This window comes from Chamaea fasciata, unplaced genomic scaffold (assembly GCF_029207755.1).
Source record: "Chamaea fasciata isolate MVZ Bird 193981 ecotype frontalis unplaced genomic scaffold, bChaFas1.0.hap1 SCAF_1, whole genome shotgun sequence".
Classification (NCBI taxonomy): domain Eukaryota; kingdom Metazoa; phylum Chordata; class Aves; order Passeriformes; family Sylviidae; genus Chamaea; species Chamaea fasciata.
This window is the reverse complement of record NW_027094086.1, coordinates 121,638,256-121,651,433: the sequence shown is the minus strand read 5'-3', so window position 1 is coordinate 121,651,433 and position 13,178 is coordinate 121,638,256. Positions and strand designations below refer to the sequence as shown.

The window sequence follows — 13,178 nt, the reverse complement described above, 5'->3', positions numbered from 1 at the left end:
CTTAACAAGGAAGAAAAAGATTACAGAGGAAAGAAAGAAGGAAGAAAAAGAGCGGTGAGAACAATAAATGGGGACCTGTGGTGAAGGGCCCCAAATTGGGGTTCCTGAAGGACAAGGTGGTCTGTGTCTCCTGCTGAAGGAACAGGATGTGTGGACACTTCATAAGAAGTAGCAACATTGATATTTCATTTTTACAGTTCCAGTTCCTACTCTCACAGCTAACTGACCTGCCAGCCCACACTCCATCTGTTGTGATTCCTCTTACACTACTCTCCTAAAAATCAGGTCCCACTTTTCATCTACTATAAACAGCACTTTTTAGATAATTGTACATGTCTTATAGTCAGCTTCATTCTGGGAAAATATAAAGCAGGGCTGTATCTGGGGGCTGAGAGATCTAGAAAGCTGTGTCATCTCTGCAATAGAGATTATTCCTCTCCCATCATATTCTTGGTGGTTTGATCAAATTTCTGCAGGGAAATGGATGTCTAGTAGACAGAAGTCAGCAAGAGCTACCATAGTTTAGATTCACTTCAGAATTTGGCAATGATTTTTTGCTAAGCTGATGTTGATTTGTTTCGGTTTTGGTGTTCTTATGGCTCACTAGAGGCAGTATGACATTAGTTGCAACAGGAGGTACCTGACCTGCTTCATCTCCACACCTGCAGCTGTGGAACTGACCTAACCTCCTGTGCAGCATTTGAGCCAGACAGGGAATCAACCTCAGTGGTTGGTATATATCTAATGTGACAGGTCTCTTGATGAGAGAGATTTCTTTGGCATGACCCCTGTGCAGTGACTCAGTTTTCCCCTTCTACTTCACGGCCCTCTGTCCGAACCTTCTGACCTGGGAACACGACTTATTTCTGCTACATTTGACACTGACCAGCCACACTTGAGTGATTAGAAAATGATTCAGACTAAGGCAGAAACTAAGAAGGAGCATTTGCTATTCTTTTCACCGCTAAAATACAAGAATTTTTATAAAGTCTTCCAATAATTTTTTATCCCTTCCATAAACTTCTTGGCTTAGCACCACCAGGCAATTAGGACTTATCAAAAGCACCATTCTGGAAAAAGTTCTGTAGAAATGCTTTTCAAATACACAAATAGGTCCCTTTACGATCTCAGCTACTTAATGCATCTTGTTATTTATATATATAACAATACATTAATTCATATATCAGAAATATTTCACTGATTTGATAGTTATACCTAGACTTCCAATGTTATGAGGGCAAAAGGGATGTTACAAATAACTGATTAAATGTCTTTAGGGTTACATTTCCAGCAACCTTGCCAAATTCCCAGTGTCATAACATCTTATCTTCCAGGTACCTCATCAAAATGCTTTTATCACCTAAGCTTATTTTGCAGTACAACAAATGAATGCTTTCTGCCTTTTTTGACTTAAAAGCCTTTCCACTGTCAAATGAAAATTATTTTTACCCCTAAAAATGTTGTCCTGATAGACCTACACTTCCCAATTCTTTTCTGCTTAAACAACTAAGATTATCAAAAACCCTGATATTGTCTACAATGCACATCTTCATAATAAATGGTTTCACACTAGGCTTTCATGACAGCTCCTTATCACTTTCTCACATAGCAAAAGGCGACAACTGGCAATAATAAATCACTGAATCACAGGGAAAAGACTGAGAAACTGAGAATACTGTGATCTAGTAGGTTGTCATATAGAATAGGTAGCATTTTCTTCTGCAAATTTGACTCAAACACAGAACATTAAACACTTGGGGCTCTACTAGGTATTGCGTACAAAAATAATGTATTTAGGTGCCCGCAGTGCACAAAGTGCCTCAGTGCTCCTGGGCACACCAAAACCATGTGTTTTTCTGATGGCTACCTCAGTTACTTTCTCTCCATGAAAGGGTCTAACTTGCTAAGTGTACCCACAGCATAGAATTATTTGTGGTGAGGAACTGAAAAAATACCATCTGTATCTACAAAGAGAGTCCTGATCAAGAATAAGAGTGTTTATCACTCCCCATGTTTCTAGTTTCCCAGTCATTGGATACAATGGTGGGACAACTCAGGAGCAGCATTCCCAGACTCTCCCTTTCCAAAAGTTTGCCCAAACAAGTTTTAGTGCCCAAGTGCAAATAAATTCTTTTGAGGGTCCATGTCCTCATTTCTCAAACAAACTGTCTGAGCTCCTGACACGAGAGCATCTTAGACATATTCCCCTCATTGGTATTTCCCATTATCTTTGCCACTGCAGCATGTGACGCGCGATCTGTCTGCAGTGAATCCTAGACATGGTGCTTCTTCTGCAAGCTGATTCAGCTAACTACTGTGACAGAAAATAATCCTATCAAAGGGAAAAAAAAATATTTCCTATGAAGATACCTAAATCTACTTGGCACAAGGTCAGGCCAAGTATAGAAGAGGAGATTGGGTAGCATGGCAAAGTACAGGTGGACAGTTAGAGGACGTCAGACCTTCCCACTTGAGAAGCCAGTGTCACTGCTGGCAGACATGCTCCCAACTTCATGCTATCCCCAGAGCTCCTGCTTCTCTTGTCCCAGTGTCAGGTTCCACCATGCCATTTACAAAGCCATTCAGTAGAAAATGACTCCCACACTGCTGCCAGCTCTCGCAGTTTTCCCACCCATCATATTATAATCTTAGATTCCAATTAATTCTTTCCAAACTGCAACATGCTGCAGGTAATATGCTGAGTCAGGTCAAAGACCCCCATAAAAAGACCGAGGTCTTTGACAGAGGATCCCCAACAGACGAAAAAACAACTCAGAAAAAAATAAATACAGAGTTATCTTTCTTAGACACACCCTCCTATCTTCCAGCAATGGGCAGTGTAGACTTTCCAAATGGGAAGTTGTATTGACATCAGTGCAGTCATGGAGTTTTTGCCAGGATTTTGCCTAGTTTTTGATTTTAAACCCTTCCAAGTTTTGGCTTCCACAGAATACTCACAACAACAAATTTCACAGTTTGGCTGTGCATTATACTGGAAAACCACTTCTCTTTATTTGTTATAAACCAAATAATTTCGCTCTGTGACAAAACACTTGCCTCATTATGAGAAACAACAATCTTTAAATCTCACCTTCCCCACACAATTAATAGTCTTGTAGATCACCATATACCTCCTTTACCAAAGTTGCCTTCCTATGACGACCAGACCTAGACTATTTATTCTTAGATGTATTTAATCTATAATTCTAATCACTCTTGCTGCCCTTTACTTCATTTTCAACCTGAGCTGGGGGAGAAGAGGAATCATATTATACATTCCATATTTCACAGTTAGACAATGGTACAACTACAGCTCTTGCTTGGCTTTTTTCTTAATTAGCCGAAATACCACCTGCCTGTTTGACCAATGCTGATTAAAAATTTCCACAGACTATCCACACTACCTCCATAGACCTATTTTCTGCATGATAATAGTCAAGTCAGCACCCTGCTGAATATGTATAATAAGAATTTCCTCTTCTTCATGGCAGAAAACCACATTACTTTGCATTTTTCAAACTTGGATCCCATGTGCAATTTTATCCTGCAGTCACATAGATTTTTATTCCTTTCATCTTTCTGCAGCCATAGGGCTGGTTCGAGGGGCCTGCTCCCAACTTATTTTCCCAGTTCTACACTGCCCCATTCTTACTACTTTCATGAGACTAATTTTGAGTTGGATTGGCTTCCTGATGTAGCACAGCAGCTCAAACAGGCAGTCAGAGGTGGAAATAATAGGGTGTACAAGAACATAATTTTGCATGGCCACCAAAGGTGAAACTATGGCTTTATTTACCAGGAGACCTTCAATCATTTAATAATACCAGCACATGCTGTTACCTCAGATTTCATCTCACACTCAGCAGCACCCAGTCTTCAATGGTGAATTCCTTCCATTTTAAACACAGACAATTTACTCCTACCTTTCATTTTCTCTCCTTTATGTAATCATCAGTCCTGAAAAGCATCTCCTTCCTGATCAAAATCATCCTTAAATTTCTTTTAGGATTTTTGGCAAGGGACTTTATCAAAAGCATCTTGAAAATATGAATATAAGATACAGCACACCAGATCATATATACCCTCATGCTCTTTCAAACCTTTAACAGCTCTACAGGACACACAAGATGTGAACTGTCTGCAAAAAATAAACCCCACATTTCCTGTTTCTCATTATGTTTCTGTATGCATTTCTTCTTTCCACATGTACTGTACAGCCACATAATTTCCCAGCACAAATTCATAACGTCATGCTGAAATTTTGCATCCAATCATACTCCTGCAAGCAAGTCCAGCTGCTAAAGTCCTTCTCTCCTGCTGTCCTCACCTGCACACACGTCACTCCCTGCCACTCTCTTCCTGTGTCAGGGGGGCAGACTTTGTGTCACCGACAGATTAAGTGGATCAAGAGACTTATCCATCTTAAAACTAATCATTTAGTATTTCCTAGGTTAGTATCAACTAGGACCAGCTCCCTGCTTTGGAGTGCTACAGAATCAATCACACAACAGACTGCAGAAGCACAGAAGCACCAGTGGCAGGAGTGGCTGGGAAAGACAGAGCTGCTTCTTTTGACTACAGCAATAGTTTATGCTAGAATAATGCATTGATAAAATGACAACCTTATTACTTAGATGTTCCCCAAATAGAACCATTTCTTTTAATTGGTATCACATTTTCCACCTTCCTCTGCCACTCAAGCTGCTTTATATGATAGATTACACACCACTGTTAGAACTTCAGCAATTTCATATCAGAGTTCCTTTAGAAGTCTTTGGGGAGTAACATCTGATCCTGGTGATTTGTTACTATTCATTTCATTGATTTATTCTAAACCTACTGCTACTGACAGACTAATTTAGAGACAGCTTAGACTCACACTGCATAAAGCAATGGTCCTCTGCAAGAGCCTCCCCAGGTTCTCTCATATTGAACACTGATACATATTAGTATTTTTTAACTTTTCTGTTAGTCTTATCCTGATGTGCTCTGCTAAACCGTCATTCCCCTCCTATGGGCATGGCAGCCACATTCATTTAGTCCACTGATTTTACCAAATCTTCCTAAACATCATGGAAAAGTTTACAAAATCCCTCAAAATTATGACTGACAACATTTCATTATGAAGGACTGTTAAGAGGAAAGGCTAGCAGGCATTTATTCTCTCCATCCTAAAACCTGGAAGGTAGGATCACAAGGTATTGGACAAATATTTATTCTTGTTGACATCAGTCCACATGCATTAGACAGACTTACACTGACTGTGTGGCAGTCACAGGAGTACATTTTTCAACACCTTTTAATCATCAGTGAAAAGCACAGTGAGCAAAAAACCTAATACCATCCTTCATAACTAAGAAAAAAATACCAAAAAGCAACCAGACCTTTTTTTTTCTTGGAATATTAAACAAAAGACAATCTAGAAAAGGCAGAGCTGTATCCCTTTTTCACAACTTCATTTAGCAGCTGCCTACAGACAGTTCAAGCAAGATAGTACCATTCTCCTCCAAGGTCATGTACAGTTCTGCAGAGGGTGCCACTACCCAACAGCACAGCAGTGTCGTTGGTGCAGTGTAGAAACAGAACGTGTTAAACAAAAGAAACTCTTACTACGCAGGGCTTCTGGGAAAATAGATATGGTCTGAAGGCCCCTCCGAGGTGGCATGTTACAATCCTAAAGGTAAAACTGCTCTGTATGACAGGGGAGAGTTCCCACTAATCCAAGGATCATGCACAGTCCCAGATAAGGTGACAAGGCATGACACAAAGGTCATTACTCCTTTTGCTTCCTACTCCAAAGAAATCCAGACCATACTTACACTTTTCCGCCTCTCTTTTAGCTATGTCATGAGAATTTGTCCTCTTTTTCTGTCCCCTTTAATCTTTCACCAGGCCCTCCATCATCTGCCATCCCAACTTCTGCTAACAAAACTGTCATGCCTCCCCCTTGTCACAATCCCTTTCACCCAGTCCACTGCAAAGATGCATCCCTTAATACTGACACCACCATGTTGTTCCAGTCATACCTTTCCACGTTTATTTCCTTTCTCCAGATCACACCTTCCCGCTGCCTTTTGCCTCAAAGACCTTCACAAATTAATTTCTTCCCTATTCATTCCCTAAAATGAATCCCATAGTAGGGAGGTAAAAGACATCTGGTGTCAGCAGATACATTGGGGGAGATTATGTTCTACTTTGGCAATGGCTTAAGTTGCCTAAGAGAGGTGACCCAATGGACTGAAGGAAATGGTCTGAGTGATCCAGGCAGGCCTGGAGTAGTAGCAGTGGATATGATGATCACTACATCATTCCAGAGGCTGCCAAATGTTGAATGCAATCACCACAAAGCAAGACAGTATGTTTGAACAGAGACCAGCTGGAGGAAACTTCCAAAGATGACATCAAGATAATATCTAAAGAAGGAAATGCCACTAACATCCAAGAAAAAAAGATTTTACATAAAAGAACAGTGATTCTGAAATAAATGGTGTAGTCCATGGGAAGGGATTAGAGATCCTGAGATGCTGAGATTTGGCCTCTTGGAGATTACTTGTTCAAATCCCCACCCTTGAAGAGGATTAGCCCAGGAGGCATGTCTTGCGTCTTCCACCTAGACACTGACATATTTGAAGTGTATCTCTCCATTCAGGTCTTAAAACCTCAAATTACGCTCTAAAATGCACACTCAGCAGACATTCCCCAGTGATTCCAACCACCTTAGAGACGACTCAGAGAAGTTGTTTGTTACAGAAATTCTCTATTTCCATCCATCCCATGGCAGGAAAGAAGAAAAGTCTTCTTGGAGGTTGGTACTTTACAGGTTAGGCTACCTCAGTGAGATGAAAACTTCCTCCCTTTGACATGGAAGGCTGGCAAGCCTTTGTTAGGGGCAAGCCCAAATTTAAGGTGATGCCACAAGAACTCACATATCCTCCCTGACACAGCCATTACAAAAATCCCTCAGTCATTAAATAATTACTAAGTAAATTAAGCCTAAAGTGCCTTGGAAACCTCAGGAGTTCCAGACATCTTGCTTATGGAAGTCATTAGAGCAATAGTGTAGTCTAGCTTTGCAGATTGCAGTGTCCTCTTCAGGTGTCAGTTGCTAGAACAGTACTCTGTTATCTCACAGGCACTGGGATAACTCTTCAGGTTGAGTCTTCACCTGTTTATTATGGCAGAGTTCATTAAGCTCAGTGCTTAAGGTATCTTGCTGCAGGAAGGAAGCCTTGGAGACTGGGCTGGACACCAGTAAAATTTTTTCCAGACCAGCCCCAAACTTGCTTTACGCTCTCAGGTGCGAGCGATGCCTGCTGACTTGGGCTAGAAAATGGAGGATGGCTGGGAGCGATCCATGGCGCACCACTCAGCCATGTCGGCATTTATAAAAGGCAGTGTTCCATGACCACACCAGCACCAGGACAGCAGACTGTTTTGTTAACAACCATAGAGGGCAGCAGTTATGATTTGGTATACAAAGGGTGGGAATAAAAACATGCAGAGCATCCCTCCTTGGGAAGCAGTGCAAAGGGTCAAATGGAACAACAGCCCCCTATGCACCATCGAATGTAAGAATGGCCCTTTCTCGTGTTCTTTACAGACACAAATAAGGAAACTGCATTGGGGGCTGCAGGGAAAGCAAGAGGCCACAGAAGTCATCCTGGAACTGGCAAACAGACAGCAGGAGCAGCAGCTGGGTACAACAACATCGTCCTTTTATGTTCTGCAAAGCTATGCCTGCTAAAACACAAGCCTGCAGGGCTCTGCAACTCGATCGTTCTCTGAGATGGGCCAGATTGGAACGAGAAAAAAAAACAAAACCCAGCAAATCCAAGCACCCAAATGGCAGAAGGATGCCTCCAGGTACACACACAAAGCTGTACATATGCACAATCAACATCCCACACTTCCTCATGCCAAAGGCAGCTGAGTCTGCAAAACAAACTGGTAAGAACCATTATGGGGCATCCCCCTCAGAAACCACTGGGAAACATAACTCCTAAAGTCTTTCATTTTGATGAAGTTCTGTATTACCAGATTGATAAAGTCAGAAGAAAATGGTATCTTAGGAACCCTTGAGGGAGTGGAGGGCTGCTGGGCAAGGTTTAGCACACATCTTTGTGATGGCAAAAAATCTAAGGCACAGCTACTTTGTTCTGTCCCTGGGACCCAGTTAACCCTGGCTACAGGGCAGAGCCTAATTGTTTCTTTCCAAAGGAGTTAGGATAAGGCAGAGGTGAGGGGAAGCTAATCAACCTTTAAATACTTTACCATCTGCTAACAACCAAGCAAGCAGTGGTTTAAAATGTGCTTTGAGGACAGTTTACCAGCCCCTCTGTACAACAAAAAGACCAGGCTTAGGAACAGCCTCTCTGTGAAGTGAGGGAGAGAGAGCAAAGAGATTAAAAAAAAGGGTAGTAGTACATGGGAGGATGTATACAGCATCTAAGGCTTTACATAAGGAGTGCTTTGCATTTACAAATACCAAAACAGAACGCATATCACTACTGAAAGTATCGTTGTTTTCCAGCAAGACTGTGAGCTTATAAAATAAGACATAGCAGACTATAAAGACTGGCAGCTCCTCAATCTGTGTGTGATAATCATTAATGAGAAAACTTATTCTGGATCCAATATTTGACCTTAAAATGCTAAGGAAGGATCCTCACTACAACTGCCTACGAGCTGGTTCAAGTAAATTACACCCATAACTAGCCTAGTGCATCTGTGGAAGGAAAACAACTACAGCCTCTCTCTGCACTAAATATTAATGTCTAGGCAGACAAAAGCAGCACTAGAAACACTGTAATAATATCACTGGCAGACACTCTATGTGTTTCTTTGGGGCATTGACACATCAGCACTAGGAATATGCCTATTGTCCCACATTAAACTAATGACTTGTTCTAAGACGTTCCTCTGGGAATCACAGATGTTATTTATATTTTCAGACATTTAAAAGGATTAAAGTGTCTTTATTCTCAGAAATCTCATTTACAGAGAAAAATATATACAGGCATCAGGAATATGCATTTTAACCCTATTGGGGATGACCAAATACACAGTGCCATTGGCAGCCACTTACCCTCCTCTTCAAAAGTCTCACCAGCCTGGATGCTTCCATTAAAAGTATCTATGAATTGCAGGTTACAAGCACTTCTGATAAACTACTCCATAAGCTCTTGGTGACAGCAAGCTGTGCATACAGCCAAGAGATCCAGCTGGAAATTAAACTGCATGTCAAGTAGCTGGATTCATATAAAATTGCTCTAGGCTGGAAAGAAATACCTCTGGTTGAAGACAAACAAGTAGAGCACTGGGGCGATACGGTGTGCCCTGGGCTATGAGGAAATTTATAAACCATTTTTATGAAACAGACGTGCCAAAGTCTTGGGGTGGTAGCAAAACGAGTAGCTGGCCAGGAGGTGAGGTGCACTGTAAGCATCCGGACGGACAGAGGAACAGCTGCAGGCTACAAGGGATGTCAGCCCAGCCCGCAGAGAGACGGTGCTGTACAAAGCCCGCCGCAGCCTGCGCTACCCCGGCGGCAGCCAAAGCCGAAGGTTAAACCGCTTCAAGTTGCTACCGAGCGGCTCCACTGAGCCGGCGCTCCTGCCCCGGGGCCGGTGCCGCTCCGACACCTCCCGGCTGCCGCGCCACACTCGGGGATTCCTCCCGCATCGCCCCGGCTGCACGCCCGCCTGGCAGCGGCTTTCGGCCAGGGGTGCCCGGGAGCGATCCCCGCGCCGCTCTGCCGGCACCGGGACCGGCACCTCTCCCCATCCCCGGCCGCCTCCCCGCCAGGCTCGCTCCTTACCTGTCTCTTTGTCCTGCGCGGCTTCCAGGTGCAGGTCGCTGAGGAGATGCTCCAAAATCTTCTCCGGCGTCCCCGACACCACCACGTATCTGTCGGAAAGCAGAGAGTCCCCGGAGTCATCCTCGGTGGAGGACTGCGAGCGGCTACTCCACTCGTCCTCCTCGTCCTCCTCGTCGATGTACTTGAAGTAAGGCACGTCGAAGGTGGGCAGCGGCCGCTCCCCGCCGCGGCCCGCCAGCGCCTCGGGCACCCGCACCCTGCCGCTGCCCATGGCGCCCCGCTCCCTGCGCGCCGCCGCCCGGCCCTAAGCTCCCCCCGCGGGGGCCATCGCCCTGCCGGGGCCGCGGGCCGCCGCCCCGCCCGTCGCCGCCGCCGAGCCCGGCCCGGCCGGCCCAGCCCCGCACGCCCGGAGCCGCGGAAGCCTTACCTCCCGCGCCGCTCGGGGGCCGGGCTGCGTGACCACACCTTCCGCAGCACCAGCGCCGCGCCGGCCGCCTCCCGCGCCCGCTCGCCGCCGCCTCCATCGTCCGCCTTTCGTGCGCAGGGGAAGAGAGACAGAGAGAGCGCGGTTAGTGCCCGCCGGGGTCGGGGCTGGGGCTGCCACCTCCACCCCGCCCGGGGGAGCCGCTGCCGGAGGCCAAAACTGGGGAGGGGGCTCTTTGCACCCCGGGACAGGGAGGCGAAACGGGCTCCCTTTGTGAGCGGCACTGGGCTCCGTGTGTTGGATTTTAATTCACAGAAGCCAGTGGGAGGGGGCCTTTGAATATGCGGGTTTCCGTGTCCCCAAGGTGATGGCTTGTTTAATTCCCAGACAGTCAAACAAAGCAGGGGACAGGTAACAATAGTCTGAAAGCGGCAAGTGCTCCCGAGCACGCCAATAATAGAGAGGCAGAATACACCTTCTGTAAAGCTTCTCCCCTGTACTTCAGTAAAGGCAATTGAAACAGTGGAGCAGGCATGTGATGTGTGCCTCTGGGCATCTCCTAAAATACTCCGTGTAAGCATCTCCCTTCTTTTCAACAACTTTTTAACTTGGGCAGCAAACACCCCCACAAGTAAGTTCAGCCCAGTGACCGCCGTGTGTGTAACTCTTGGCTAAGCTGCGGTTTATAGAGAGACTTTCTCTCTCGCTGCTCTCTGAAAGTGAAGGGAGCTGAACCATCATCCATTTGTGCACACGCAGCCCACATCCCCAGCGCGGCCGAAGCCAGCTGAGTGAGCAGTGCGGGAGATGAGGGCTTGCTGCTGACTGAGCAGGGCGCATTGAAACACGGCGGCTGCCGGAGAGCGGCGCGCAGCCCCCTGCGAGATCCTCCCGGCAGACTCAGTCACCGGAGAGTGAGCCACACAAAAGAGGCAGCTGTTTCAGTGCAAGTCCATCCCAGCAGGTGCTGTTCCTCTAATTCTGACCCGGTTTAGTTATATTGTTCAGTATGTCAAGCGCACATACAAAGGTCATACATGTACTACTCAAGAGAAAACAGCATTTGTGCATCAAGTGTACAGTATCCAGCAGTGAAAAGGACTTTGAATGGTTAAAAAATGCTGAGGAACAGAGCTACCTTGGCAAAACAAGGGCGAGAAACCACTTTATGATTCCTTTCTATTATTTTATTTTTTATTCTAAGACCCAGTGAATCTGACTGCTACTTCTGGTTGTCACTGTGGTGCAGGCATGCTCAAAGATGCAGCCCCTGCCCTGAAGAAGTTTTCTTTATCAGTGAGGAACATGTAGAATTGATCTATAAAATTTCTGCAAGGTCAGACATACAGGTACTGAGCTAATTAATGTCAGATATTCATTGTAACACTCCCAGGAGACATTGCTGAGCAGCCGCGTTACAGGAATACTGATGCATAATTGTAATCTTCCATTTCACTGGCCGTGGTTTTTTGTTGCCTACATATTTGAAAAACTGCAATGAAAGAGGCAGCAAAAGAGAAGGAGAGGAAGAACAAGAAACAGGCACAGCATTAAAGCAATTCAGTAAAAGAGAGATTTATCCAAACAAATAAATCGCTCCATTTCTCTGTCTCTTCTCTGGCATTTCCATCCTCTAAAATAGCCCCAATCCTCATTTCCCAGTGCTCACTGACATTCCAAACTGCAGCACATATGGAGAATGTATGTGATGTATGGTGCTGTATTTGTGCAAGCCATCTATTTCCTCATAGATGGGAATGGATTTTAAGCACACCCATATACATTACATACATGAGCAGCTGGCAGCAAGTCAACAGGGAGCACTGTGAGGGCAAAAGCTCTCTCATACTGAAGGGACATTAACAATGGTTGGTGTGGAAGACAGTGTTTCCCCTTCTGCATCTCACTAGGCAGAGACATTTTCAAAAAACCTCTGCAGTAGGTGTTTGCAAATTTACAGCATAAAGTGCCCCAACGGTAAGATTTTCATAAGGCTCTTCCTCTTGTCCTTGCCTCTTTTAGCAATTTCAAGGAAGAGAAAAACCAATCTGTTTTATCAGGTAAGACAAAAATTGGGCAAAACTAAGACCAATTGGGTTCAAGTTGGATTTTCATTTTCTATAATAAATATTTTGCCCAAAAAATGAGAGGAATAGAGAATTTCTTTATTTTGCTATCTTATATCAAAAACAATCTCACTTTAAGGGAGGAATTACTCTTTCATTACCTCCACTTACACATGACATACTTTTGTGTTCAGTCAGGCCCTTTAATCATAGAAGCCACAACAATAAACTGAACAAAGCAAAGCACAAAGGCAAGTCCCACGTATTTTCCCAAGTTCCGATTTCACTACAGATGTTACTCTAAAATGACATCAAGGCACGCTTCATTTATCAGAATCTGGAATGGTCCATGAAATAATTCTTGCTGGAAGAAAACCAGGCTGCTCTCAGCATGCTGTGTGTAAATCCAGTGACAGATGAGAAGGAGGATTCAAGGGGCCCCCAAGTGACAGCAGTGTGTACTGAAGGGCAAGGCAGCACCCTTGCCCAGCCCCTGAAAGTCAGCAGACTGACTCAAGAGACATTTACATCAGACTTCCAATTAACAACGAAGCTTTCCAGCAGTTTTCCAGACCTCCACACAGCCCTTGCAGCCTGTGCTGGCCATGCAGGGGCATGGAGGCACAGCATCACCATCTCTCATTTTATGGCCAGGCAGAAGAATTGGGGCAGAGAGGCCGCCACTGAATCCCAGTTTGCTAGGGTGACACTCCATGGGCACCTGGACTTTGAACTCCCCTCACTGCCTATTGATATTTACTTTTCTCCAGTGCAGTGGGTAGGAAATTACTCCCAGCAGCCTTGATCAGAATACATTTGGACTTGAAGTGGGACAGGAAGAGGTAGAGCACCAAAATGCAACAGAGCTGAA

General features: G+C 44.8%; 1 protein-coding gene across 1 annotated transcript in view; it reads right to left on the bottom strand.

Moving 5' to 3' along the window:
* RAPGEF5 (Rap guanine nucleotide exchange factor 5) overlaps positions 1–13,178 on the bottom strand; it is a 160,088-nt gene that overhangs the window by 55,428 nt on the left and 91,482 nt on the right. The window contains exons 10-11 of the mRNA XM_066195927.1: positions 10,245–10,348; positions 9,818–9,906 (exon numbers count right to left, since the gene is read on the bottom strand). Of these exons, the coding sequence (XP_066052024.1) occupies positions 9,818–9,906; positions 10,245–10,348 (193 nt within the window). The remainder of the gene's footprint in view (positions 1–9,817; positions 9,907–10,244; positions 10,349–13,178) is intronic.